Source organism: Carassius gibelio, chromosome B16 (assembly GCF_023724105.1).
Source record: "Carassius gibelio isolate Cgi1373 ecotype wild population from Czech Republic chromosome B16, carGib1.2-hapl.c, whole genome shotgun sequence".
NCBI classification, from domain to species: Eukaryota; Metazoa; Chordata; class Actinopteri; order Cypriniformes; family Cyprinidae; genus Carassius; species Carassius gibelio.
Genome location: NC_068411.1, coordinates 13,939,313 through 13,966,628, shown reverse-complemented (window position 1 = coordinate 13,966,628; position 27,316 = coordinate 13,939,313). Strand labels below are relative to the sequence as shown.

Genomic DNA, 27,316 nt, shown 5'->3' with positions numbered 1-27,316 from the left:
AAAATATTATTTGCATATTTGACCGTTACTTTAATCACGTTGAAGTCTGACAAGTTGAGGAATCGATGTGCTCGGTGTTCTTCTGCCAAGCGCTGAACAGACTGCATAATCGATAACAAATCCATCGATCCGGCTACCCATGCTTTATTTTCATAATGGAGAAGCCTGTGGGTTCTTTACAAGAGCAAGCTTTAAAAAGAAAAGAAAGATTAAAAGCTCTACGAGACCGGCAACTTCAAGTGAGTGTGATAATAATTGTTATTTCTTTTAGACATAGGGCAAATGCGCGTTCACGGGCTAACATGCTTTAGTTAGCGAGTTAGCATAACAGTAAAGCATTGCATATTATTATACTATTATTATTGCTGTTTTATCAGCAATTTAGCATCAATTGACGTCAAGAAGATGCATTCTGATCATTTTAGCTTCTGACCTTTCCATCATGTCTTAAAAATAAATGTATTATTATCTAAAGAAGGAAGTCTAGCTTAAAAAAAATATTAGAACTTACGCCTGAATTGATTTTGTGTTTGAATACTGCTCTTCACTAATGTGTATTATACTAATGTGTAACAATGATTTCCTGTTAAATGTAGTTCAGTGACTCCTTTACATTCAGTAACGCTGCTCAAAATTTGAACAGCAAACCAGTTTCATCTAGTTTAAGCTTAGTTATGGTAATTTACAGAATAAAAAAAAAAAACAGTTTATGGAATGAGAATTTGTCCTCTCTATATATAGGCAACAATAACATTACTGTAACTGCAAGTTTCCCTTGAATAATGAGGAACAAGTCAGTTATTATCAGTGGTAACCGGCATGCCTGGCATCTTAAGAGTTTAACTTAAAACTTGGGGAGTTCCGTTTAAACCTGTTTGAATATGATTTTTTTTGTTCGTTTCCTTAAATGTGCACATTAGAGCTTTGGCTCTTTCTTTGTGTATCAGAACTTTTCTGTGCTTCATTGTTTCTTGGAACATTATGTCTATTTGGTCTCTTTGCTTATATTAACCAGATGGTGTTTTTTTAAATACATTAAACTAAAGGGACAGGCATCTGAGGATGGAGAGCCTGAGAGAAAAAGAGCTCTGGAAGACTCTGAGGCGGAGGACAGACACAGGTAAAAAAAAAAAACCCACAAACATATAAAATCCAGTGTCATTTTTACCTGAGGATACTAAACTAAATTCTCAGTTCTATCATTTAGAACCAAATAAGTCCTTGTTGGATAGACTGCCTGCTCTAAATGGACCATAAATAACACAACTGTACTCTGTTTACATGATATTAAGAAGGGCTGTGAGGTAAAGGTCTCTCTCGCTCTCAGTTCTATTTCAGGCTCAAGCCAAGGCCTCAAACTCTTTGCTTTTTTTTCCATTGTTAATGTTCAGATTCACAGAACCCTTGTGCTTCCCTCCCTGAGCTCAAGAGGCATTTGGCATTGACAGTTTACAAAGTTTCCTAAACAATCATCACCCAATATCTGGAGTACATCTCCCTTAGTACATGTTAAAGTAATAGTCCACATAATAAAAAGTGTGTCATTCACTTGAGCTCATTCATCTTTCCAAACCTCTATAGTTTCGATGTTCCTTAGAAGAAAAGGATTTTGGAACAACACGAGGCTGGGTAAATGACAGAATGAATTTATTTAAAACTTAACAGATCTATAATTATGTGACTATGAGGGTTTTTGAGATGAAGGGGATATTGAAGGTTGTCAGACAGAGAATCTTTCAAGGTGTGTCTCCTTAAACATGCATTATTAAAATTGCAACACAGTTTGGAAACAATGAGAGGTGATTCTCCACCCAAGACACTTGTTGTTTTAACATTTCCTTTGCTGCTAAAACTGACAGATAATCTACTTGTCTTTAGTAAAACAAAGCAACAGTTTCTATTGTAATTTAGTTTATTGTAATAATAATAATAATAATAATAAAACTTGAATAAACTAGTCGTAGAGGTGATTTAAAGCTGTAAAAATATTACTTTGATTCAAAAGTGACAGGAAATAAAATTATTAAAACAGGTTTTGATGATTCGTCAAATCCTGAAAAAGTGTCTTGCAATTTCCACAAAAATAGCAGCACAGCAAATCTGACAATTTTCAACATTGATGATGATAATGTTTCTTGTCAGCAAACCAGCACATTAAAATTATTTCTGAAGGATCATGTGACACCGAAGACTGGAGTAGTAGGCCATAGTAGCAATAAATTACATTTAAAAATATATGTTGTTTTGAATTGTAATAATATTTCACAATATTACCTCTTCTGTATTTTTGATCAAATAAATGCAGCCTTCGTGAACTTAAAGGACGACTTTAAAAACATGAAAAAATGAACATACGCCAGACTCTTGAATAGTAGTGTACTTTATTGTGCAGAAATGTTTTCTGCTTCTTGAGTTCCATACTCAATAAGTGGAAACAACCACTTTTGTTGGGCAACAGCGTGATGTGTTTTTGTTTAAGCTGTCAAAATTCTGAAGTGAGGTGAGGCAGATAATGAATATTTCTTTTAATGAATATACTTTTGAATGCAGCTCAGCCTTTCTCCTTTACCAGATAGGATTTAGTCGCAGCTTAAGTGGAAGGACAAATGTCAAACGTCCAACTCGACTTGGAATTTTCCCAAGCAAAGCAACCCATCCTACCACATCATATTTGTTATTTCTGTTCACTCTAAATGAGTTTAGTCAGCGGTCAGGATTTACTGTACCACTGCTGCTTATTTTAGGTTGGAGGAAGCCTGATGATGGTCCCCTCGGTTGTTTTACAAGCTCTGAGAAACGAGAGACCTTCCACCAAACTGTCAAGGCCCTCAATTCAGCTCCGTCCCTCTGAACACAAGCGCTTTTCCCCTTGAGCATTAATCCGTCTTTCTGTATGTAATTAAATTAGAAAACAGGATACTGTTCGAGCCAATTCGCTCGGTGCCTTGGCCACAAATTATTCAAGACTCCAGGATGTTCGAAATGCTCACTTAGAGTTTGACAAACAGCTGTTGACATTCTGAAAGTGCTGGATTGTTTGGCCGCTCTACTGTAGATGAGGAACGCCAGTGGTCCTGTATTGTTCCAGCAGGTGGTCAGGAAGTCTTTTCAGGAAAGCTGAGGACAGGGAGGAGTTCCCAGCTCTTTGTTTCAGTCTGTTTTTTTTAGTGTTTGGCCAAAACCCTTCAATGCTCTTGTTTGGGGGTCATAATATTTAATGCAGCTTTTCCAGGCCTTGATAGGGTTTGGCTGTGAAATTGAGTATTATTAAGGTAGTGGTCACAATGCTTTGCTTTTGATGACATGTTTTTTCCATTTCATTATGCTTTAGCTTGATAACCATACATACACCCAAGAGCATTGAAAAGGAACGATGACACAGCTGACAATAACAATCTCTTTGGTCCCAGCCCATTTAATTACATGGCTTGACTGTACTTGCACTCATATAGATCTGTCTGTGATAAATGTGGGCTTGTTATAGTCGGGTCAGTGACATTTAAGGGTGTCCATGGTAAGGAAAATAAATAATCTTTTAGAAGACTAGTTTAAAAGGAGGTGTATTTGATCTTTTCCTGTTGGTTTCTAATTTTAAGCATAAATTTAATGCTTATACACTTACAATAAGATAAAATGATGCTAATATTTAAGTTCTACACTAGAACTTGTTATTGGTTTAAAAAATGTCAGGTGGTGTAACCATAAAGCATAAGGTTATTATATGCTTTCCTGATCTTAATAATTGTTTCAAAACATGTAAGAATATTTTTCAAGGAAAAGATCATTTTGATTTAACCTTTAGTTTTTGGAGAGTCGCACCACATGACATTTTAGAAGTTGCACTAACCTTGCTTTGTCACGAAAAAGTCACAGAAGTCGCAAAATTGATTTATTGTCCTTGATATCATTTAATCAATGCTGGTCGCACCAACATGACTTTGGTTTAGAAAATGTTATACCATTTTAAAGAAAAGCTTCTGCAATGTCATTGAAAACAAAATGGGTACACATCTCTGGAGACAAATCGGTGAGCAATTAGATGAAAACGAATTCTCAGTCTCCTGTACGAACCTTCACATGCATCTTCTGTTGATCAAGCTGTGAAGAACCCTCTATGCTTCCCTGGAGGTACAGCAGCCAATTTTGTTGTAACTTCCAAAGATTTTAACAGACCTGCCGGTTGAGCAATGGCATAATTGGGCCTGTCTCAGCTGTGAGACTGCAGTCCCTAGACACTGTCAGGTGCTACATGCTAATTAGCTCGTGCTACAAAGATGAAGGGATGCTTTGTACACATGGTGAGCAAATATACTCTGGATGCTGTCACAGGCTTCAGAGTTCAGTGATCTAACAGCACCAGCTGCTGACTGTCCAAAAAAATAAAAAATGTTTATCTGCACTGCCACCTGCTGGTTTCTGGGGTTTCCTGTGATTGCTTGTGTGATCGCCTTTGAAATATCTCCTTGAATAGGTTATAATGGGGCAGTGACAAAACCCTTGTTTATAACCGAGTACATTGCATAATCCTGGAATTATGTTTGCAGAGAGCTGAAGCTGAGGAATTACACGCCGGAGGACGAGGAGCTGAAGGAGCGACAGGTGCCCAAAGCAAAACCTGCATCAGGTGAGAACTCTTCTGGCTTACCTGCAAGACATATTACTGACTGTACCTTTAAATGAGATTTTCAAATGTCTAAACCAGCAAATCAAACAGACTGTTTAGTGATCGTGATGCCGGGTGATAATGTTAGAGCAGGTGATCAGGTGTTGGGTTACAGGTTGTCTGACTGGTCTTGTTTCATGTTACTGCAGTGGAGGACAAGGTCAAGGACCAGCTGGAAGCTGCAAACCCAGAGCCTGTGATTGAGGAAGTGGTGAGTGAATTTGTCCCTTGATACAAAGTCTCAGTTTTCAAACATGATGCCATTTGGAGAGCACCAGTGGGATATTTTGTCTACATTTTGGAATAATTCAGATTTTTATTGTTTTTGTTAGAAGTCTCTTTGAAAGAAGTCACCAGTGCCGCATTTATTAGATCAAAAATACAGTTATATTGTGAAAATGTATTACGATGTAAAATGCCTTTTTTCCTGTTTAATGAATTTTAAAATGTAATTTATTTCTGTGGTGCAAGTTACATTTTCAGTAGCCATTACTCCAGTCCTCAGTGTCACGTGATCCTTCAGAAGTTATTTTCATATTTGCATTTGGTGCTCAATTATTAAAAAAAGTTCTTGTTATCAAGGTTGGAAACCTTAATTCTGTATTCTTTGATTCATGACAAGGAAAAAAACAGCCTTTTATTTAAAAAATAAATATTTTGTAAAATTATAAATATATTTTGCTTTCACTTCTGATTAGTTTATTGCTAAATAAAATTAATTTACAAAAAATATATATACATTTTGAAGTAGGAGCGGCAAACCTTTGTGAGTCTTGTTTTAAATAATTAATTAAAAGAACCAGCTCAAAACAGTTGTTGCTCATTAATCAAATTACACTGTATGTGTGCTCTGTCTTTGTAGACTTACTTACATGTCATTATTTCTTATTATGTTTAATTTTCTTTTGTAGTGGAAAAGTGTAATCTAAAACAGTGCCAGAATCACTGGGCAGCCCTTGCCTGAATTTAATCTAATCGTATTCTCTCTTTTTTTTTTTTTACACTTGACTTGTGTTCTCAGGATCTGGCCAATCTTGCCCCCAGAAAACCAGACTGGTACAAAGCTTTAATTTTTACTCTTAAAATACAATCATGCATCATATTCACTGAGATCCATTTTAGTTGACATTTTCATCCCTCCACTGTTGTGTGTTTGTAATAGGGATCTAAAGAGGGACGTTGCCAAGAAGCTTGAGAAATTAGAGAGGCGAACACAGAAAGCCATTGCTGAACTTATACGTGAGTATGACATGACTGCACCAAGGATATCTATAATGGTAACCGTAATGACAGTTCTAATTGCAAATCTACACAATGATGCCATTTTTTCCCCAGCTGATGATGAATGATAAAAACATAAACTTGAAAGAGCTTGAGCATTTCAAGTGACAGATGACAAGAAGAAGAATGTTAGAACGTCCCTTTGGCGTGGACACTAATATAATGTACAATCTATAACTTAAGCATTAATCCATCCATGCATGACTTCTTTTATCAGTAATATATTGAAACTCTAGTTGTAGAGCCTTTTTGAGTTCCGCCAGGGCTTGATGTAAGGCTAATTGCTGAGAAAAATCTAATCACTAAAGATCCTCTTAATGACATCATTTATGGACTTCCTGTCTGTGTACGCTCTTCTGGCACAGACTAGACCTAACATTACTAGTTTTGTCTTTTAAATACACAATTTAAATGAAAATGCTATTCTATTCATTTTATGGATCACCAAATCAGACATGGGAGAACAAAATAGTTTTTTGGTGAAGCACATATTTGATGCTCATAGCTTGTTTGTGTCTTTGGGCATTTTTGTGTCATTCCACAGGTGACCGGCTCAAGGGAAGTGAGGAAGAGCTGGCTGGAGCGGTCGGAGCGGTCGGAGCGGTCGGCGTGCAAGAGGGAGACTCGGATTAAATCTGTTGAGAACAACGTTCATGCACAACAGATTTTCTAGAGGTTTCCGGCACAAATCCTCATTACATTTTTTTTGAGTTCACACACATCCAAATCAGGTGTTTAGAAGTGTGAATGTCTGTGTGAGAGAGAGTGAGATACAGAAAGGAAGAATGAGTGGAATACAGGTGTTTTTGTGTTTTCATGTGGAGCACACAAAGACGACTTTCTACTTTTTTTATTTTGTTGTTTTGTATAAGTAAACAGTTCTTTCTTTTCTAAATGGACTCTGTCTTTTTCCTTTCTGGGTCTTAAGATAAAAACATTATCCAATGCCAGTACACTTCTTTTAAAACAGAACCTAAATGCTGAGAAAGAAGGGCTAAATTCATATTTCCATGTTGTATTTGTCTCCTTTGTCATTAATATGAGAGAGTTCTAAAATCAGACACATTACAGAGAAGAATACAATATCATAGAGGAGAACAGTACAGATACAACTGCAATACATTATTCTGGCTCCAAGATGTTTAGAATAAGTTTGAATAAATTAGAGTGTGTCCATAAACCAGTCTCTTCAAGTACTTAATAAAATCAAGTACATTTTCGCTTGAAGAAGAGTTAATAAAATTTTTAATAATTAAAATTTTCTTCTTCTTCTAGAATTCTGCCATGATTTAAAAGAAACAAACTGATTGACCTACTGTATATTTTGTTTAAAAGACAAGTTGTACGGACAGCACAAGTCTTTGACAATAAAGTGCATTCCTCACCTCCCTCTGTAACATGACTAAAACTACAAGACAAAAAATGACATTTCACATTAAACGTAAAATTGTCCTAAACATTGTAGAAGGATAATAATCCTATATCATTTAAATATATTGATATGTTGTATAATGGTAGGTTTATTACGAATTAATAATGAAAATATATTAATGTTTAAGAGTAACATTTTGTTCTGTGTGGTCACTCTCAATTGGGCCAAAACCAAAAAATGAGATGCTCACCACTAAGAGGTGCTATTGCACACAATATCATGTGAAGTGTAGATACATTCGTTCTCGTCTTTCGCAAATGGTTTCCTTTTCCAAATCCTGACTTTATTACTTCCTTCATTGACAGAGTGGTGTTATCAAATAACTAAAAAATCAGCCAATTCATGAATCACCGTTTTAGGGGCCTTACAATGTTGCGTAGAAACCATCCTAAAATTGATCTACGATCATCTCTCTAATACGCGTACATGTGATTCATAAAATGAATGTACGCCTCTCTTTCAGATGTGAAATATATGACTGCGTTTACACTTGGCATTAACATGCGACCTGTATCCGGATGTTGTCCACATACACCTTGGATCGGAATGTTATCCGATCAGCGTGTCCTGCGACATAGCTACGCATTGTGTGTCCGCGACTGAAAACGCTTTTCAAAAGAAAACCTACCACCACTTCAGGTTGATGTTGTACCGGTCCATTCTCTACAGACTTATTTAAATATTGCGTGGGAAAAACTGATCCAATCAGTTATCCAGAAAAGTCAGATGATGTGTTCCATTTTAAACGCCCCATGTTCTGATTTATTGATGATCGGAAGTTTTTGATCGGATCACAGTGATCCCTTGTTAATGCCAAGTGTAAATGCAGCATTGGCTATAAATCGCAACTAATCTTGGCGTGGATTCAGTCCACACACACACTATGATCAAATCTGTGCATGCGAACACTTTATAAATGAGGCCCTAGTGGTTGAAAATGAGACCTTATTAGCTTGGATCTTGAAATGCTAAGCTACCACCTCTGTCAGAAATAAAATCAGCAAATGATCTTGTACAATTTGGCTGAACTCACATCCTCTGAACCTAATAAAAGACAGATTGGCTGGTTCAACACATAACAATCATAGAAGATCACACCAACCATACACACACACACACAAAAACATAATTTGGCCATTATTTCCTAGACTATATTATACCAAACAATTTAAAGGTTTTTGAGTAAATATCAGTAGAAACTTAAAGCATTACACACTTAAGATACTGTGGCCTCTTGTGTAGTGTATCCACAAAGGTTTTATATATATGCAAGATTTACTGAAATATCATCACCAGTCTTCCCTGTGGAGAATTTTCTGTGATATTTTGAACTTATGGTGACAGAGAGCTTGTCTAGATATTGGCGGTGTTGGTGAGACTTTGACATGCAGATCAGCTGGTGAAGAAAAGCCATTGTTAGGTAGCAGGAAGAAACGGTTTTCAGAACTGTAGCCCTTGAGTAGGATTGGAAAAGTGCAAGGCTCGAGTTGACACCATTTCTGGTGTTTACTTGTGAGGGCTGATGGTATGCATTAATTTTTGCTTTCGATATGTGCCCCCATCTCGATTTTTCTTGCAGCAGGGCCTAGTTCCACCTTACACACTCGCTGGGCGAATTTTAGCGAGCACAAAGTCTCTCCTACATTGCTCTCAAGAGAAGAAACCTAAAGAAAACAAAATATTTTTACATGAGCTTTGTTGTTCATTGGCTTTATTTAAAAATTGACATTATAATATAGGAAGCGCTTTAACACTGTGATCCAACTAATTCTTGGTTATTTCCTTTTTAAACCCCACTTTTAACCCTGGGCAATTTTTCACATTTGTCGTTTTGAAAGGGGCTTGGCACACAGCTAAGCTAACAGGGTTAGCTAGTGAGTCGTGGTAAATCATTATACCTGAACAACCATGGCGGTTTTGTTGCCTTTTCCCAGTGAGTCCTGCAGCAGGTAGGTGAGTCGTGAGTTCCTGAAGGGTATGTGAGTCTGGTGGGCCTTCAAGGCCTGGATCACATCTCCTAGAGCCAGAAGTGAGCGGTTGATATTCTGGGCTTCCTTCAGTCTCTCCCCCTCTGCCCCAGACTTCCACACCCTCTCAGAACCAGCCAAATCCACGAGATTCAGCTTGCCTGTAAAGGAGAGGTCACAGATTATGGTCATTCAAACATTGCGACTGCTTTTAGAGGGGGAACTCGTGATTTTGAGAATTTTCGCACAAATCAAGTGATCTAAATTGTTCCATAATCGTTGGAACAGACCTGTGGTTTTGGCTCCACTGGCGAGGTCTGTGCCCAGCACAGTCACAGTAAGCAAGGCATGAGATCGAGAGCTATGCTGGTTCATCTGTGTTCCAAATGTAATCCTGTTCTTCCGAGCTATGGCCAAAATCTGCAAAAAGTAACAGCTCATTCGAGAGAGTGGTCTTTGTATAGTCAACATTATCTTGACATATGAACTCACTTTCTTGATATGCTGGAAGCTTTTGACCTCCATGACCCTGAGTCCTGGCACATGAAGCTGACCCGTCCCATCAGGGTTGATCTTGATGTCAAGTTTCTCTCCATCCTTAGTGAGCAGATCTCTGACGTTAACAGTAAGAAAAAATGTTAATGGTTTAATTGTAATACAGGGTTAGTGCACCCAAAAATAAAACTAGATGTTTCTGTTCCTCCATTGAAAGTCCATTAAACCAAAAGTTTGATGCATCAAAAAGTACACAAAGAGACTGTAAAAGAAAGCTCCAGGGTTTTTCCAATGAGGTTTTTTTCTTGCATGTCAAGCAAGTACACTTGGGCTTTCACTTAGCATATTTGATGTGCTCTATGTATGTGTTGATCAATGTTTAAATGTGAATAAATGACTTCAATTTAACCACTCGATTCATATTTAAGAATCAAAGTTTTGAAATAGAAACCGAAATATTTTACATGCCATAAAAATATCTTTATTAGAGTTATAAAGTTGAAAGGAAATCTTATGAGTTTGGGACAACATGAATGTGAGAAGTTAATGATAGAATTCTCATTTTCGGGTGAGCTAATCCTTAATATTCCTCATAAACATCAATTGAACGTCAGGTTATTTAATGATCTAAAAGCTCACTTTACTAAGATGCTTCTAACATTGGCAACAATTTATTTTACATTCAAGTGGCAACCACCATAGACTTTGGCATGATGAAGAGGTAAAATGCAATACCTCAGGACCTCGTTGTAAATTTCCACCGAGCTGACACTAACGGTGTATGTCCACATGTCTTTCCTTTCCTCAATCTCATTGAAGAGGTGTTTCAGGGCTCGTTGGTTGATGCCCGGGCTCTCGACAGTTCCCTGAGCAGACACGGATGGTTAATGAGACCTGACAGTCTTATTGAATAATTAATGGAAACAGATCATCTGGGTCAAAAGTATGAAATTGGTACGGTGTGTTATGACAGGTATATGGTTACAGAACCCTATACGTTACCTCCATAGTATAGGTCTTGCCAGATCCTGTCTGGCCATAAGCAAAGATGCAAACATGATATCCATCTATACAGGATGTGATGAGTGGCTCAATTTCCTGGAACACCTGAGAGATAAAGACCAAGAATAGTCAAAAATACACATCAAAAAGAGTTCTTTAGATGGTATAGAATTTTAATATTGGCCATGAAAATGACCAGTTTAGTGAAAGTGAGGAATGTGAATTTGAATATGACTTTTACCATGCTTACCTCTTCTTGAGTGGCCTGAGGGTGGAAAACTTTATCCAGCTCGAAGTTTTTAGCCTTTCCTTTGCTTAAAACTGTGAGTGCAGATTCATTATTGGGGTCTGTGGTCACAACTACTGCTTGGCCTTCTTCATGTTGATCTTCCTTCAGTACTGGCTTTACACGGCACAGCACACGGATATTACCTGGTAAGAAAAAAAACAAATTTGTTACTGATTTTGCATTTTAGACAAAAATATAGTGAAAGAATGGTGAATACTGCCTACCTTTAAGCTCAACCAGCTGCTCGTGGTACTTCCTGCGGAGAGCTACCTCCTTTCTATATTTTTCCAAAAGGTCTTTGTTGGCCTCTGACATCTCATTTATAGCTGCCGTAATCTGTTGCAATATTAAAAAATGATTCGTAAATGAAAAGCAACAAATAAAATGTGACTATATTAACTCTGCTCAACATTTAGTACAAGTTTGTGCAGCTTGCAGTACCTGTTTCTTGGCTTCTTTGATAGCCGATCCATAGAAGTCAGAAAAGTTGCGGACCTGGGTGCGAAGGCTGGCATAATCGGTCTTCATGGTGCGCAATGTGGGAGGCAGAGCACTCAGGCGCTTCTGGAGGGCTGGAAATTACACACATAAACTGAGCTGAATGCATTCCTGCATTTAAGATGATGCAATTTAAGATTTGCACTATAAATACAGTAAACTAACTTGTGAACTGATCCTGCAGGCTCTGGAGATGCTCCTGAGAGCAGTTAGCTGCTGCTTTGACAGCCGCTTCTTTGTTTTCCTCAAGATGCCCGATCTCCTTCAGCAGCTCCTCTCTTAATGTCCCAATCTCCCTCTCATATGCAGCAATCTGTGGAGCCACTACTTTTTTAGAAGAGCTGAGGTTTTCTACAGTGTTCTGACAAGCACTGTATAATTTGTGAGTTTTGTATTTGAGAAACCAGCAACAGAGGTTGTCGAGTTCTTTAGCTGCAGTTATACTGTATGGACAATCGTAAACACAAATGGATAAAGCTGAAAAACCTTGTGTTGCAAATTGCAGCTGACTTCATCTGAATGCCGGATGTTCTCCTCCAATTGTCGGCATCGTTCTCTCTGATTGCTTAGCTTCTCAGAAAGCTGTTCATTCTGTTTTCTGGCTTCGGACAGTTGGCGAAGAGTTGAAGGTGACTCTACCTCCACAGTTTGGGTAACATACTATGGGAATAAAAGTTAATTTTTTATCAAGTTTGTTGGGTGTTGTTTTAGGCTTTTAAGTTAAAATTCTTGGATTTTTTTCTTACTTTAACTACAGGCTCCTTGTTACGTTCTTTGTCCAATTCGAGCCGCAGCTCTCTCACGCTCTCCTCTCGTCTCCTGAGCTCTTCTGCTTTTCTCCAGTCGCTTTGCTCCCTCTGGTGCTCCAGATGTGACAGCTGCTCTGCTCGCTGCTGCAGTGAACTCTCCAGCTGCAGAACGCGACTGCGCAGGTTCTCGTTTTCCTACAGGGTCAGAGAGTACACTAATCATTTCCTCATTTATGTGTGCAGAGGATTAGAAGGTGTACAATTCTGTTGATTCTAAATGAGGGAGTGTGGGCACCTTGTAGTTTGTATAAAACATGTCCCATGACCATATATGGGCTTGCAGTACAATGTCACACCACAGGCTGCATTTTGTGTTTTATTTAAAATAGAAAAAAAAGAAGTGTACTTCTGAAGAGCCACTTTGTTATTCCATTCATTACACTGAAAAAAAGCAACTACATATTTTCAAGTTTACAGGTTTGTCAAAAAAAAAAAAATTACTTGAAACTACAAAAAATCCTATTGAGATATAATTCAACAGAATTATTAATAGAATACCCCCAAATATGGAGTCCAAACTACTCAGTTTCAAAACTGAAAAATGTTAAGGATTTGGGAGTTCTTGTCATGCATTGCGGCATGAATAATTTATGAGGTTACTATTGGATTATACTACAATAAGATTATTGGTTTGCTGTTTGCTGACTTTTTTTTTAAATATGTGTTTTGTCATTATTGCTGCCGTTTTTTTCTACTTGATTGTTGATTGTCACATAAATGTAGATAGATAGATAAAAATAGACAAACAGATAGATATATAGATAGATAGATAGATTTCAAGCCAGTCTTACCTTGATGAGCACAGAGCTGGACTGGGATGGGATGACTGACAGCTGCTGCAGAAGACCCTGTGTCACTGTGAGGCTGTGTTTCAAACTCTCGTTCTCTGCTGATAAGCAAAGCACTCGTTTTTCTGAGTCTGTTACTCCCTGACGAAAAAAGAAAGAAAAAAAAAAACACACCAAAAAAGTTACAGCTGGCCTGGAAAAGTAGCTGATGAGACAACCCAGATAAACTGTTGGCCATGAATCGTTTTGAGACTGTCTGGCCTGGTTTTTAATGTGCTCAGTCTCAAACACAGAGGACTGGAACAGACTCTTCCAAAAGCTTACCGATGCAACTCTGAGTTTGGACAGCTCCTCTTCTCTTTCTTCGATACAGCTCTTCAGCTCCTCTATCTACAGGGAGAAAATCAATGCTGTCAGCTTAGCAAGTCTGGAAAGAAAAATGGGTGAAGGGGGCAAAACTGAATTAACAGATAAATGGATAAAATGTAGTCAACAGAGTTTAACATAGGGCTGTGCAAAAAAAATCGAAGACGATTTTCATGCGCATCTAGTCAGTATAGGCGTTCCTGTAATTATTATTTTCAAAATAAAACCTGCCCAATTGCTTCTCATAACTAGACCAATCGCGTTTTGTTCCAGCGATAAAATATATTTTTTTTGGCAGGGTTCCCTTGGTAAAATTAGCATTTTAGGGGCTTAATATCACGTTATTGGGATTGGGGTCGCTTCAACCTGTGGACATGAAAAACAACCGCAGACTTGGCAACACTGGTTGGCATTTACTACACAAGAGCCGTAGTTCACTGACAATCTACACAAAATCTATTTCAAAATTGTGGCGATTCTTTGCCGATTTTGAAAGCGATTTTGTGTAGCTTGTCAGTGAACTACGGCTCTGTGCAGTAAATGCCGCTCCACCTAAACCAGTGTTGCCAAGTCCGTGGTTGTTTTTCATGTACGCGGGTCAAAGAAACCCCAATTCCAATAATGTGATATTTAGCCCCTAAAATGCTATTTTTACCAATGCAAACCCGGGACTAAATTTTTATCGGGGAACCTCCTAGAAATGCGATTGGGCTAGTTGTGAGAAGCAACTGGGCAGGCTTTATTGGGAAAACCTGGCAACCCTGATCTGAACGCACGTGCTGGAGATGTACTAATTACAAGAGCGCCGATGAGATGCGCATGAAAATCGCATTCGATTTTTTTTGTACAGCCCTAGTTTAAATACTTGATTTTGTAAACCCAATTTACTTTAACAATCATTGGTGTGTTAGACAGAGAGGAACACAAAAAAAGAGACGTGCCTTTAAAAACACTGATTGTCAAAGGATGGCTAATTGTATGAATACATTTGCTGAGTTGAATGAGTGGATGAAAGAATAGAATTGGTGACTGAATGAATAGATGGCAAGTATAATGCTGAGCACCTGCTGTTGGAAGACCTGTACGTTAGTATGGCGATCTCGTTCTCTCTGCTCAAGCTGGGAATGAAGCAATCGCAGCTCTCCTCTCAGCTGACTCTTTTCTACTTGCAGACCGCAAAGAGACTGAACCAAATTATGCAGCCCAACCGGAGACGCTGCAGGAAGCATGCAGTCACCTACACAAATACACACATAATAGATGTTCAGAGTGGAATTTCAAAAGTACACTGAAAAAAATAAAACAATTTTCACTTCAAAATTGCTAGTACATTGACAAAGTGACAAAGAATCTGCAAATAACACTGAATTACACATAGAATTTTGAAGTAGACTAAAATCATATTTTCTTGTTGAATGTACTCCAAATCATCACTGAAGTCAAATCATTCATCTGACTTCAAAAGCATTCCAAAAGAATATTAAAAAGGCTTTATAAGTCACTGAATTGCAACAAGTGATTATTTGTTTCATTTAAAAATAAATAAAAAAGGTAAGAAGTTACAGTATTACCGTATCCTGCCCTAAAATGTATAAAAATGGTCCTTTGTAAGAAGTTCTTTTGTCTGGATAAAAGAGTCTGCTAAATGTAAAATGAAAGTGCATAAATATTGTGCTACTCAGTAATCAATGAGATATAATAATCAAATTGACAGAATAATAAAAAAAAAGAACAATGACAAACATAGATAAAAGAAATGAACAATGACAAGTATAGTTACAATCTAAATAATTTTGAAATTAAATAATAATAAGATATTCAATATAATGGTATTTGATATTAAATAAAACATGGATAAATAAGAAATTAATCAAAACCTCAAAAGAAAAAAATCATAACATATTTAATTCTTATTGACTTAAAATCAACCAAGTGATTCAATCATTAAATTGGCAATAAAAAAGACACATTAAAAATGCAATTATGAAGCATATTCATAATTGCATAGATAAATATTTTGCCTTTAACACTTATAAAATAAATATTGTTTTTCTAGTTATTATAACGTTTTTGACTCATTTTTTAAAATAATCTTTTTATTTACATGAACAACGACTGCTTAAGTGATATTGATTTCTGAGTTGATAGATTTTCCAAATGTTATTTACTCAAACAGGCCTCCACACCCAAAAGGGCTTAAAGACAATAACAAATATCCATGTTTTATTTTTGATAAATGTGTTTTATGTAGATCACCAAGGTCCTTATTTATAACAACATCAAAAGACAACTGTTTTTCCTGCTTTAAATGGAGAACATCTGAAAACCTTTTGAGATCGGACATTTGTAAACTTTTGTGAAAAACTGCCCAATGACATCATGTTTCTCCTCCAGAGAGGTGCAAGTTGTTCTCAGGTTTGCCAAGATATCAAATCAAAGCCCAGTATTTTATCTCAATTCAAAATGTTCTCATCGTACTCCTTTGTTAATCACATTCATTTTCATTCGATTTCCAAATGTATTCTATCTAGTTGTTATTTTATATAGGAAATGTTAGAGCTCCATTAAGCTATGACTCAAGCGAACCTCAACAACCCGTGTTTTGAACTCAAAGTCCCATGCAACGTGCCTGGCGGCCTAACTGCTCTGCAACATTTTATTTAGATTCCTGCTGTTAATTATTGATATGCCGAGTCAGAGATTCTGTCTCTTCCTGAGCCGTATACTAATTACTGAGGCAGGCGGTGTCAGATCTGTGCTGTCAGTGTCTCGGGGGGAGCGAGTGGATTGGTGGGAAGGAGACCACAGCAAACGTGATGTGGAACAAACGTGATGGAGGAACAGGCTTAGACAAAAAGCTCATTGAGTATTACCCAACTTTCTATTTGATTCTGACTGATTTGTGTTGTCAAATATTTTTGTGCAATGAACATTATTCTGTCATCATCTACTTCTTTACTCAACAGTTTCTTCTGTTGAACACAAAAAAGATATTTTTGAAGAATGTTGGTAACCAAAAATAGTTGGTGTTGGCCATTGACTTTTTTCCATATTGTGGAAGTCAATGGCTACCATCAACTGTCTGGTTACCAGTATTCTTCAAAATATCTTCTTTGTGCTAAAAAGAAGCAAGAAACTCATAAAGGTCTGGAACAACTGGAGAAACTGGTGACAGAATTTTCAGTTTTGGGTGAACTTTTCCTTTAAAGGTTCTTCATGGATTCCGATAAAGTACCTTCATTTTTAAAAGTGTACCTTCATTGTTTAAAGGTGAATTTCCTTTCCACTGTACAGCAGATTTTTATATATATATATAGTATCTAGCAGTGGTGCACATGAAGTTCAGCTCTGCTAGTGTTTGTAAGTGCACTTACATTTGTAAGAGAAGCAGCCCTCACAATGTTTTATTCATCTCTGTGAGCTTCAGAGAAAAAAGCCAAGTGCTGTAGACATGTGCCAGCATAGCAGATGGGTATTTTTACAACATGGCTAATAAAAAATATTGAGGTCTTAGGAGCAACAAACACATGCATTTCCATATGACATTTAGCCATCTGATTAACATGAATCATATCTGTCTGTCAGGTGACTAATAAATACATTTAAATGTCTGCAGACATGTAGGTATCATAAAATGGGCAAGGTTGTCTGGTTTTTAGCTTAGCCCAGTTAGCCCTGCTGATTTGACAAAACATTGACAGCCAATCAGAATCAGCAACTGAATTAAAAGCATTTGATGCAAACATTGTTATTGTGTGTTGGTGTGGGTGTTATATTCATCTTTATAATTATCGTTCTTGGTGTAAACCGGTCGTTAGCCACCAATTCACCAAAACATAAAATACTTGTGCATTTCCAAGAGTATGTTTGTTGGCTGATTTTGCCAGTATCTTGAACCTCCTTTAAAACACCTCTGGGCTTAATATAGCTCAGTAAATCCTGATGGCATTAAGGATCACGTGCATCCACTGAACTACAAAGACAAGTACATCTGACGTTTGCGCAAGAGACGTGCACTTTAAACACATGCAATGTTTAATAGTGAGTCCGGCTGATAGGAAAACTGTTGTAACAGCTGACAAAGGAACATCTGGTGACGTCTGAGGACAAACAGACCACCAGAGACTGTCCAGATGCCCTCTGTAGCTCTGAGGTCACTGCCAGACGTGATTTCTAAAACCATCAGTCTGCTATTTTTGGCATTTTAATCTTCATTGTTCTAATTTAATTAAAATACAGTTCTTAAACAGTCAACATGATGTGAATGTGTCCCCATCTTGTTCGCGACTGACATTAAACTATAAGAATCCTGAAAAATTCATGAATCTGGTCCAAAATGTTTTGGGTCTTGGTTAAAGAACATAACAGTGAACTAGACATTGTCTGATACCTTCAGACAGACCAAACAACAGGGCTAGTAACATATTCAGCATCTCCCAACCAATCATTATTGAGGTAATATCAAACGGCATCTAATATGAAACTCATTGTTATTAACACATTCTGTTATTTCTTTAGGTTTAAAAGGTCTCACCCTCATTTTCATATGATGGGCTCTGCTGCTGAGCAATCACTTCCTCCAGGCTGTTAATAACACTGTTCTTGTCTTTGAGGCGCTGGCGGTAGGAGGCACGCAGGGCCTTCATTTTCCGCCGGTGCTGGACGCGGTGTCTGCGCAGCTGCAGACGGTACTGATCCGCCTGCTGCTGCAGCTGTTGCAGATGGGAATACTGCTCCAGAAAACTTAGGAGGTGTGACATCACAGACAGCAATGGCGACTCTGTCACCTGGAAAATGCACATTCAGTATTTTACTGAATAATTTAATAAAAACTGTTTTAACAAAAACTGCTTTAACTAGATTCAACACATTCTTTCAGAAAATGTGTGCAGTGCTTGCAAGTCTTTTCTATCATTTTATCAAATTTACTTATTTTGAAACGCATAGCATGAGCAATGAGGAATTATTCATAATCACAGAACTTTGAATTTTAAGATGTGTTAAAATTAAATACATACAACTAGTGACCTTTTCAAAACTTGCAAACTACAACTTCACCAGACCACCACCACTATGAAACGTGGCACATGTAAATGTAGGTTTCACCTTTTCATTCGGTTCTGCTGGAGAATTAGTGGCTCTTCGCCTTTCTGCCTCTTGCTTGAAAGACAGGAAAGCTGTTAATGGTGTTTTGGCAGGTAATCCATGACCTTCATCAAACTCATCATCGCCATCACTGAGGGACGTCCCATCACTATCACTACTGCTGCCTGCAAATCAAAAGGCAATTTTGGTGGTATGCTGCATGCATGGAGCAGCACTTCATTGTATTAAGAACATCATTTAACGAAACAACATTATAGAAACATTCTTACTCGAATCGCTCAGATTTGCACACCCTCTTTTGCCCAACCTGGGGGTGTGGCTACCCTTCCCCTTGCTCTCTGTTTCCATGGAAACATGGCCAGGCTCCTGTCAGTTACAGAGGAAGATTAATGTGATTATTGGAAGGTGTTAAAGCCACCGCTGAGAACATAGGATACGTGACTGTGCATGCATGCATTATCGAATTATCACCTCTGTGAAATTGCCTCTAGTTTCTATTATTGGCTATAATATTATATTTTATATTGACTGTAAAATATTTAATAAAATCATTTTATTTTATTGTATATCAATTTATTTTATAAATATATTTATATTTTATTATTTTTTACTTAAATATAATTTAAAAAAATCGAATCTTTAGATTTTTCTTCCTAGACTTGTTTGCACATATTTTATGCAGACAATAGAGAATGCATAATTATATTAGCATGTCTATCGGCGTCTGTCCACTGTGGCCACACATACCTCTGGGGATTCTCCGCACGCCCCCTCGAGTTCTGCCTCCTCCTCCTTTTTGAAAACGGTGTAGAAGATGTACACCAGCAGAGAATAGAAGGCATACATGTTTCCTGCGATGTGGATGTTACAACGACAGCGGCTGGAAATAGATGCTTTGTCTTCACAGCATCCCTCTGCTCTTCTCACACTGCAATGCAATCAGAAAAGTGTCACTAAACCGCTGCACCAGAAGCAAATCCACCACAACAAATCCAGTCTGGATGACATTTCCATTGTCGTCAAGCTCCAGAGAATGATGCTATTCCCAATGTTTCACAGATACTTACTATCTGTTTGAGGTTGATCCTTAACAACTGCAGTCATTCTCGTTCTTCAGCTTTGAAGCTCTACATGATGATTCTGTGCCCGTTCTCCGGGATTTGGATGGCAACACCAGCTCTTGACTCGGCACATCTGTCCAACCTGCTATTCCTGGCTTCCTTTCCCCCCTCCTTCTTCTCCTCCTCTCTCAGTATCCATATCTCTCCTCCCCCTTCCTCTCTCTCCTCACCAGTGTTTGAGTACAATCAGCGCAGAGGTGCTGTGCACTGCAGTGGTGGGGCGAAACTAATGGAGATTGATGAGAGCGAGTGACAACCATAGAAAAGGATTCTATGGTGGTGAATTATGAGAACCAAAAGTCTGTCTTTCCTTAGTTTCTAACGCAGCAAGATTGTGAATTAACACAGACACATAGAGCTTAAATTCTGATGATATTTTTTGCCTGTAGACAGAAGATTTTTACTTTTTCCAAAGAAAATATGAGTGGTGTTTTGCTGTGCAAAACTTGGCAACTAGTTGTGGTAGGTTGCCAGATTGTTATTACATTGCTAAAGTGTTTTGGGTGGTTTTAGCATGTTACATGATTTCTGCTGTATTCAAGATGGCTGCTATGTGCCAAGTCGTTGTTAGGGTGTTCTGTGTGGTTGCTTGGTATTTGGTAGGGTATCCTGGATGGTTGCCAGAGTGTTATTACATGGTTACTAAAGTGTTCTGAGTGTTCATGTTGTTATAAAAACCCAATTCCAAAAAAGTTGGGACACTGTACAAATTGTAAGTAAAGAAGGAATGGAATCATTTACAAATCTCATAAACTTATATTTTATTAACAATAAAATATAGATAACATATCAAATGTTGAAGTTGAGACATTTTGAAATGTCATGCCAAATATTGGCTCATTTTGTATTTCCTGAGAGCTACACACTGCAAAAAAGTTGGGACAGGTAGAAATAAGAGGCCGGAAAAGTTAAATGTACATATAAGGAACAGCTGGAGGACCAACTTGCAACTTATTAGGTCAATTGGCAACATGATTGGGTATTAAAAGAGCCTCCCAGAGTGTCTCTCAGAAGTCAAGATGGGCAGAGGATCACCAATTCCCCCAATGCTGTGGCAAAAAATAGTGGAGCTATATCAGAAAGGAGTTTCTCAGAGATAAATTGCAAAGAGTTTGAAGTTATCATCATCTACAGTGCATAATCTCATCCAAAGATTCAGAGAATCTGAAACAATCTCTGTGCGTAAGGGTCAAGGCCGGAAAACCATACTGGATGTCCGTGATTTTCGGGCCATTAGAAGGCACTGCATCACATACAGGACTGCTACTGTAATGGAAATCACAACATGGCCTCAGGAATACTTCCAGAAAACATTGTCGGTGAACACAATCCACTGTGCCATTCGCCGTTGCCGGCTAAAACTCTATAGGTCAAAAAAGAAGCCATATCTAAACATGATCCAAAAGCGCTGGCGTTTTCCCTAAGTCAAGGCTCAATTAAAATGGACTGTGGCAAAGTGGAAAACTGTTCTGTGGTCAGACGAATCAAAATTAAAAAAATGTTTTTGGAAAACTGGGACGCCATGTCATCCAGACTAAAGAGGACAAGGACAACCCAAGTGGTTATCAGCACTCAGTTCAGAAGCCTGCATTTCTAATGGTATGAGGTTGCATGAGTGCATGTGGCATGGGCAGCTTACACATCTGGAAAGGCACCATCAATGCTGAAAGGTATATCAAAGTTCTAGAACAACATAGGCTCATATCCATACGTCGTCCTGTTCAGGGAAGACCTTGCATTTTCCAACATGACAATGCCAGACCACATACTGCATCAATTACAACATCATGTCTGCGTAGAAGAAGGATCCGGGTAATGAAATGGCCAGCCTGCAGTCCAGATCTTTCAGCCATAGAAAACATTTGGTGCATCATAAAGAGGAAGCTGCGACAAAGAAGACTTCAGACAGTTAAGCAAATAGAAGCCTGTATTAGACAAGAATGGGACAACATTCCTATTCCTAAACTTGAGCAACTTGTCTCCTCAGTCACCAGATGTTTGCAGACTGTTAAAAAGAAGAGGGGATGTCACACAGTGGTAAACATGGCCTTGTCCCAACTTTTTTGAGATGTGTTGATGCCATGAAATTAACATTAAAATCAACTTATTTTTCCCTTAAAATTATACATTTTCTCAGTTTAAACATTTGATATATCATCTATGTTGTATTCTGAATAAAATATTGAAATTTGAAACTTCCACATCATTGCATTCTGATTTTATTCACAATTTGTACAGTGTCCCAACTTTTTTGGAATCGGGCTTGTATAATTTCTGCTGTATTCATGATCGCTATGTGCCAAGTGGTTGCTGGGGTGTTCTGTGTGGTTGCTTGGTGTTTGGTAGGGTAATCTAAATGGTTGCTAGGGCAGTGGTTTTAAACTTTTTTTAGGAGTGACCCTTTTTTGTTTCTCAAATAGTTTATTTTATATTGACATGATTCATATATCCAAAGTTCTGTCACAACACAACACAACATGGCGCAGTATGATAGTTCAATCTCAATCTGACATAATGACATCATTATCAAGTTTTTTTTTGTATCAGCAGCCTATGAGCTCGCGCCTCAAAATTCATATACTTGGCTAATGCCTGCTGTAGCAGGTGCAACATGCTTCAGAAAACCCTCCACCTTCCCCAACTCCACCTGCTATAGAACCATTGGATTCAAGTATGCTATATAGGTGTTATTTATGTTATATGTGCAGCAGCAGTATTTCTTACATGCTCACAGCAGAATCTCGTGGATGTATTGGAAGAAGCAAGTCCAGTTCTTGCTCTGTCACAGCAGTAACAGTGTAGCAGGTCTATTCCACCAAGAACAAAAACATTAACACTGTCATATACATTACCATGCTAAACCCTCAGAGAGTTGTCATGATAAAAATACATATAATATTGTGGCATGATGCAGGGTGGGTAGAGGAGTGAGGACACTGGAGCGAATCTTAATCAATGTGAAATTGAACTACTTCTACACGTTGTTGCAGACTTTTTCTTAGTTCGCGGGTTTAAGCGATCTCCCTGGAACAGAATTTCAATAGAGAGGGAGAGGGGGAAACCATTTTTATATTTCTCTCATTAGTCGTGCAGCCCTAATTACGATGTAAATGTATTTGGTCTTGGCGGAATAGATCTGCTATGCTGTTGTTTTTGTAGATTACTGCTGCTGCTGCAAAGCAAGTACAGGAACTTGCTACTGCCAATACATATGCCGTGAGGGTGAGTATTTAAGACATACTTCTGCTGCACTAATATCATAGAAAATAACCTGTAGCAGATTTATACAGATGGAGCTGGGGAAGGGGAAGGTGGAGGGTTTCAGAGTTACTTTTAAAGCACTGCAAAATGCTGTAGTGGATGCAAACCAGCCATTTAAATGCAAAGCAGCAAGCTTATTGGCTATGTATGCAAAATGAACCAATCAGCTTATTCCAAGAAGTTTAACGCTGTGAATATCATTGATTTTAATTATCATTAAAAAAATCATAAATGACCAATCAGCCTGCGCCATCTAGAGTTTCATGACAGAACTTGCCATTTATTTTTTTATTGAAGTTATGTTACATTACGCTAAGTTATGCTAAAGTAGTTAGTTGTTAACTGTGTGATAAGGTGTTGTAGATGGTTGCTAAATACTCGTTAGATTGATCTGTATGGTCGCTAGGGTTAGTTGTCTGCTAGAGTATTCTATGTTGTTGGTAAGGTGTTTTTAATGGTTGCTAAGTTTTTGCTATAGTCTAGTATTATTTTTTTCCCTATAATGTTCTGGATGGTTGTTGGGGTCTAGGTGTTTGCTAGAGTATTCTACATGGTTGCTGGGTGTTTGCTATGGTGTTCTGGTTGATTATAGGTGTTTGCTAGGTAGTTGTTAGAGTGGTTGCTGCTTGTTTGGTAGGGTGATCTGGATGACTGTTTGGGTCCAGGTGGTTGCTAGCTGTTTACAAGTAACAAATAAGCCCACTTGCAAGGTTCAGTGATCCATTCCAGTTCTTAGATACTAGGACATTTTTTTGTCCGATTAATTCTCTACTAGGCAAAAAATAAGGCATAGAGGGTATCATTTGCCTCTAAGTTTAATACTGAGGGTCAGGAGTTTTCAAAAAGTACAAGCAAAAGCAATTCCACAGTCAATTGCCTAAGCAAAACCAAAAGGTGCCTCCCTTAGCTAGCACCACTAAACTGAGGCAGATGTTAGAGGGTTACTGCTACTATAATAAATTTAAAACTGATGGAACACTTTATTGATAACATGCTCTCTCTAATGATACAATCGTTCACAAAGTGCCAGGGATAATCATCAATCAGAATGATTAAAATGCCTTGCCTTATGCTCAGGCCTCCAGCATACTAAACGCTGACTGTAATGGACCATTCTCATTGCGTACCCCTTCCCTATTACAAGTGTCATAATATTGAAGAAATAAAAGTGGCTAATTTAAAATCATATCTCAATGGAGACTTCCTAAAAGGATTGTACATTAGTGCACTACAAGCACTAAATCTAGGCTTGCGATTCCCTCGTGTCCTTCGTGATTATCGAACACCTCAATTACAAGATGCATCAGCATGATATTTAAAATAACATCACATACAGTGAGCAAGAAATAATGTTTGGTTTTAATATTTTATTCAACGTTTCAAATAATCAAGTCCATGCAAAATCCAAATTTTGAATAATACAAGTTTGTGACTTGTTCACCAAACCTGCCAATTCAGGTTAAAAATATAAATAAAGATTTATTGCAACAGCATACACTGATGTTTCTTTTCTGTGCTTCATTGTTTGAATCAACCTGTCCTCTGCTCAAACATATAACACTAAGCATCTTTAAACCAGTGTTGTCAGAGATGAGATCTCGCAAGTAAAACAAACTACATGAACCTGCAGTGACTAAACACAATCACTCCTTTTGTGTTCAGCAGGAGAAAGAGATTATGATGAATTGCTTGTTCTATTCCTCATTTGTAAGTCACTTTGGATAAAAGCATCTGCTAAAGGAATAAATGTAAATGTAATGTAAATTCATAGAGGTGTGGGTGAGTAAATGAATTGTAATTTTTAGGCGAATTATCTCTTTAAGTTGCATTTTTACTTAAAAAAACCTTAATATTTACTTTATTTTACAAAAATTCACACACATATATATATATATAACTGGACATGTCAATTAATGAGTTAATTTTTCATGCACATTTACCAAAGTTGCTCATAATGACAGGACATGGCAACACTGGTTTAAACAGAGTCCCATTCTTTCCTTACAAAGACTTCATTGTTGCAGATGCTAAAACAATTTATTCATTGCTCACGGGTTTTACTAGACCTCAAAGTCAGTGTAATGGAATAAATGGTATAAGCAAACTCCCTTATTTTATTACAAATATATTATATATATATATATATATATATATATATATATAAACTGTTTCTGTAGTACATTATAATATGCTGTTAGCTTATCAAGACAGAAAAGGCCTTTATATGCAACAGTAACACTATACTGATAATAATAAAGTAGCATTTTGTGGTTCTCTGTTGTCTTTAGAAACCATTGCTTTAGTCAGTCCCAGCCTTTTAAATCAAACAGGTATTTATTAAGGGCCTTCCCAGTGGTCCAGCATCCTACTGCCATGATGACTTTAAGGATCCAGCTGAGAAGTCCTTCTGTAGGCATCACTAGGGAACCCAAAGACCCAGATCTGGTCCTTGGGGAAACTAATAAAGGCAGACTGAGAGCAACACTCCCTACTGCCCCTGCTGCATTTTCAGCAAACGCACACACTGTCAGCGAACAGGAGAGGGTGGAAAATGCCAGGCAGCGTGACATAACGACCAACCCATCTGATGATAACCAATCAGAGAGCATTATGAAAAAAGTAGAGCCAATCAGGAGGATACTAGCAGTGATGTGGTCCTCACTTAGCCACAAGAAGTCAAAAGTAACAAGAACAGGACCAAGTGATTCACCTGCCCATTCTAGATCGTTCGTGAGTGATTTGACAGTTTGGTTACAGGGAGAAAAGACTGAAAGGATTGAGGAAAGGCCAATCAGGAGGAAGCCCACTGATGAGGCTCTGTGGTCCTGCAAACAGAGAAAGAAAAGTCATAACAGTGCATAATATGCATCTTATTAACAGTTGCTGCCTTCAAGACACTGAATGGATGTTTACCTTGAATAGCCGATACGCAGCATGCAATGATGACACAGACAAAATCACACATGACATGACTGTGGCAAACTCTGTTACAAAATCCATCAATGCCCTATGAACAAATAAAACAGCCGGGTAAATCATTGCACTTAGAAGTGTGCACTGCACTACAAACATGACCTTTAAGTATAACATTATTGCAAAACAAATGATTGAAATCGCAATGAAAACATGAAACAGTTTTGCACTGGCAGATACAAACTCTCACTGGATAATGCAACAAACTTGCAGGTAAAACAGCTATAATGAACATGAAAAAGCACCGCGTCTATAAACACAGTAATGCAACTACAAATTAAGCTACTAACTAATTGTTACTAATGTCTGCATTCTGAGCTCTACTCTAACTGTGGCGAATAGGATTGCCTCACCATACAGTACATACCGGAGTAGTGAAGTCTTTCATTGTGCAGCGTGTAATAGCAGAGGCATGACAACTGCAAAATATCAAGCTACTAAATTAGTATTTAAATCAAAGTTGTTGTCATTTTGTTATGAGACAAAACGACAAAAATTGTGCTCAGCATGTGCTCGCTGTTTATCAACGACAGGAAGTGTCCTGTTCTGCGTTTAGCGGGTACAGAGTGTGTTGTACCCTCTAGCGGAAGAGAGAGGAACAGCACCAGTCCTGTAACTGTCTCCTGTGGTGCAGCACGCTGTCATTTTCCTCATTAGAGTGTCTCTTATTTTCAGTTAACTTTTAAGGTGGTCAATCAAAATGTACAAATACAAACATATGTTTTATGTGGAAGACTCAGGACCATTAAAATGTTCATGCAATCAACTCAGAATTAGTCAAGACAATTACTTTACGTTTAATCTTCAAGAACGAATAAACTTTAGTTCTATATTCAAAACTTAAAATGACAAATGGGGTTAAATAGAAAAAGTACATTCATATGACTTAATTGGGCTGCTGTGTTTTACAGTGTGGTTAGATTCAGATGGTAGATTAAATATCATATATGTTGGGTGTCCATAATCACCATGTTTAGAATAACATAAGTCATATCATATGATAAAATATCAATTGTTTTTACTAGCCTCTTTACTCAATTATTAGGGTAAAGGATCTCTTTCAATCTTTTCAGAATCTTTACTTTTTAAAATGATTTTGTTTCCGTATTTTAAAATAGTTTTATATTCCAATTTGTATGAACATTTTAATCACAGCATATTTATTGAAGAAAAATTCTTTGATTTTATAAAAATATGCAGAACATAGTAAAAAAATAATTTTTTTTCACACAAAATCTGTTGCTCCATAAATGTTTAATGGAAAT

The 27,316-nt window shown here is 37.6% G+C and overlaps 2 protein-coding genes across 3 annotated transcripts; one reads left to right on the top strand and one right to left on the bottom strand.

The window, feature by feature from the left end:
- Positions 1–72: 72 nt before the first annotated feature.
- On the top strand, positions 73–6,839 carry ccdc12 (coiled-coil domain containing 12). The gene is made up of 7 exons (XM_052578362.1): positions 73–239; positions 1,047–1,120; positions 4,545–4,624; positions 4,813–4,874; positions 5,685–5,719; positions 5,826–5,902; positions 6,489–6,839. The coding sequence occupies exons 1-7, from the start codon at positions 156–158 to the stop codon at positions 6,575–6,577; spliced, it is 501 nt and encodes a 166-aa protein (XP_052434322.1). The 5' UTR covers positions 73–155; the 3' UTR covers positions 6,578–6,839.
- On the bottom strand, positions 6,780–26,811 carry si:ch211-257p13.3 (kinesin-like protein KIFC3). Of its 2 annotated transcripts, XM_052578360.1 has the most exons (22): positions 26,419–26,811; positions 25,992–26,085; positions 19,764–25,903; positions 19,444–19,624; positions 18,966–19,062; positions 18,697–18,860; positions 18,125–18,377; positions 14,655–14,827; positions 13,549–13,614; positions 13,228–13,365; positions 12,374–12,571; positions 12,114–12,287; positions 11,793–11,940; positions 11,571–11,701; positions 11,354–11,465; positions 11,091–11,272; positions 10,841–10,945; positions 10,574–10,704; positions 9,836–9,956; positions 9,634–9,763; positions 9,275–9,504; positions 6,780–9,040 (listed from the first exon to the last, which is right to left on the bottom strand). In XM_052578360.1, exons 4-22 carry the CDS (start codon positions 19,540–19,542, stop codon positions 8,909–8,911), a joined length of 2,784 nt encoding a protein of 927 aa, XP_052434320.1. In that variant the 5' UTR covers positions 19,543–19,624; positions 19,764–25,903; positions 25,992–26,085; positions 26,419–26,811; the 3' UTR covers positions 6,780–8,908. The 2 variants fall into 2 exon arrangements, with proteins under 2 accessions (XP_052434320.1, XP_052434321.1); XM_052578361.1 differs by lacking the exon at positions 25,992–26,085.
- Positions 26,812–27,316: the final 505 nt, after the last annotated feature.

Bases quoted from the DNA above. Each gene is read 5' to 3' on its own strand.
- ccdc12 (XM_052578362.1), top strand. From the start codon at position 156: ATGGAGAAGCCTGTGGGTTCTTTACAAGAGCAAGCTTTAAAAAGAAAA. The intron at 1,121-4,544 runs GTAAAAAAAAAA...TTATGTTTGCAG, and splicing joins GAGGCGGAGGACAGACACAG to AGAGCTGAAGCTGAGGAATT. The intron at 4,875-5,684 runs GTGAGTGAATTT...TTGTGTTCTCAG, and splicing joins AGCCTGTGATTGAGGAAGTG to GATCTGGCCAATCTTGCCCC.
- si:ch211-257p13.3 (XM_052578360.1), bottom strand. From the start codon at position 19,542: ATGTATGCCTTCTATTCTCTGCTGGTGTACATCTTCTACACCGTTTTC. The intron at 10,946-11,090 runs GTAAGCATGGTA...TTTATCTCTCAG, and splicing joins CTCAGGCCACTCAAGAAGAG to GTGTTCCAGGAAATTGAGCC. The intron at 10,705-10,840 runs GTAACGTATAGG...GTGTCTGCTCAG, and splicing joins GCAAGACCTATACTATGGAG to GGAACTGTCGAGAGCCCGGG.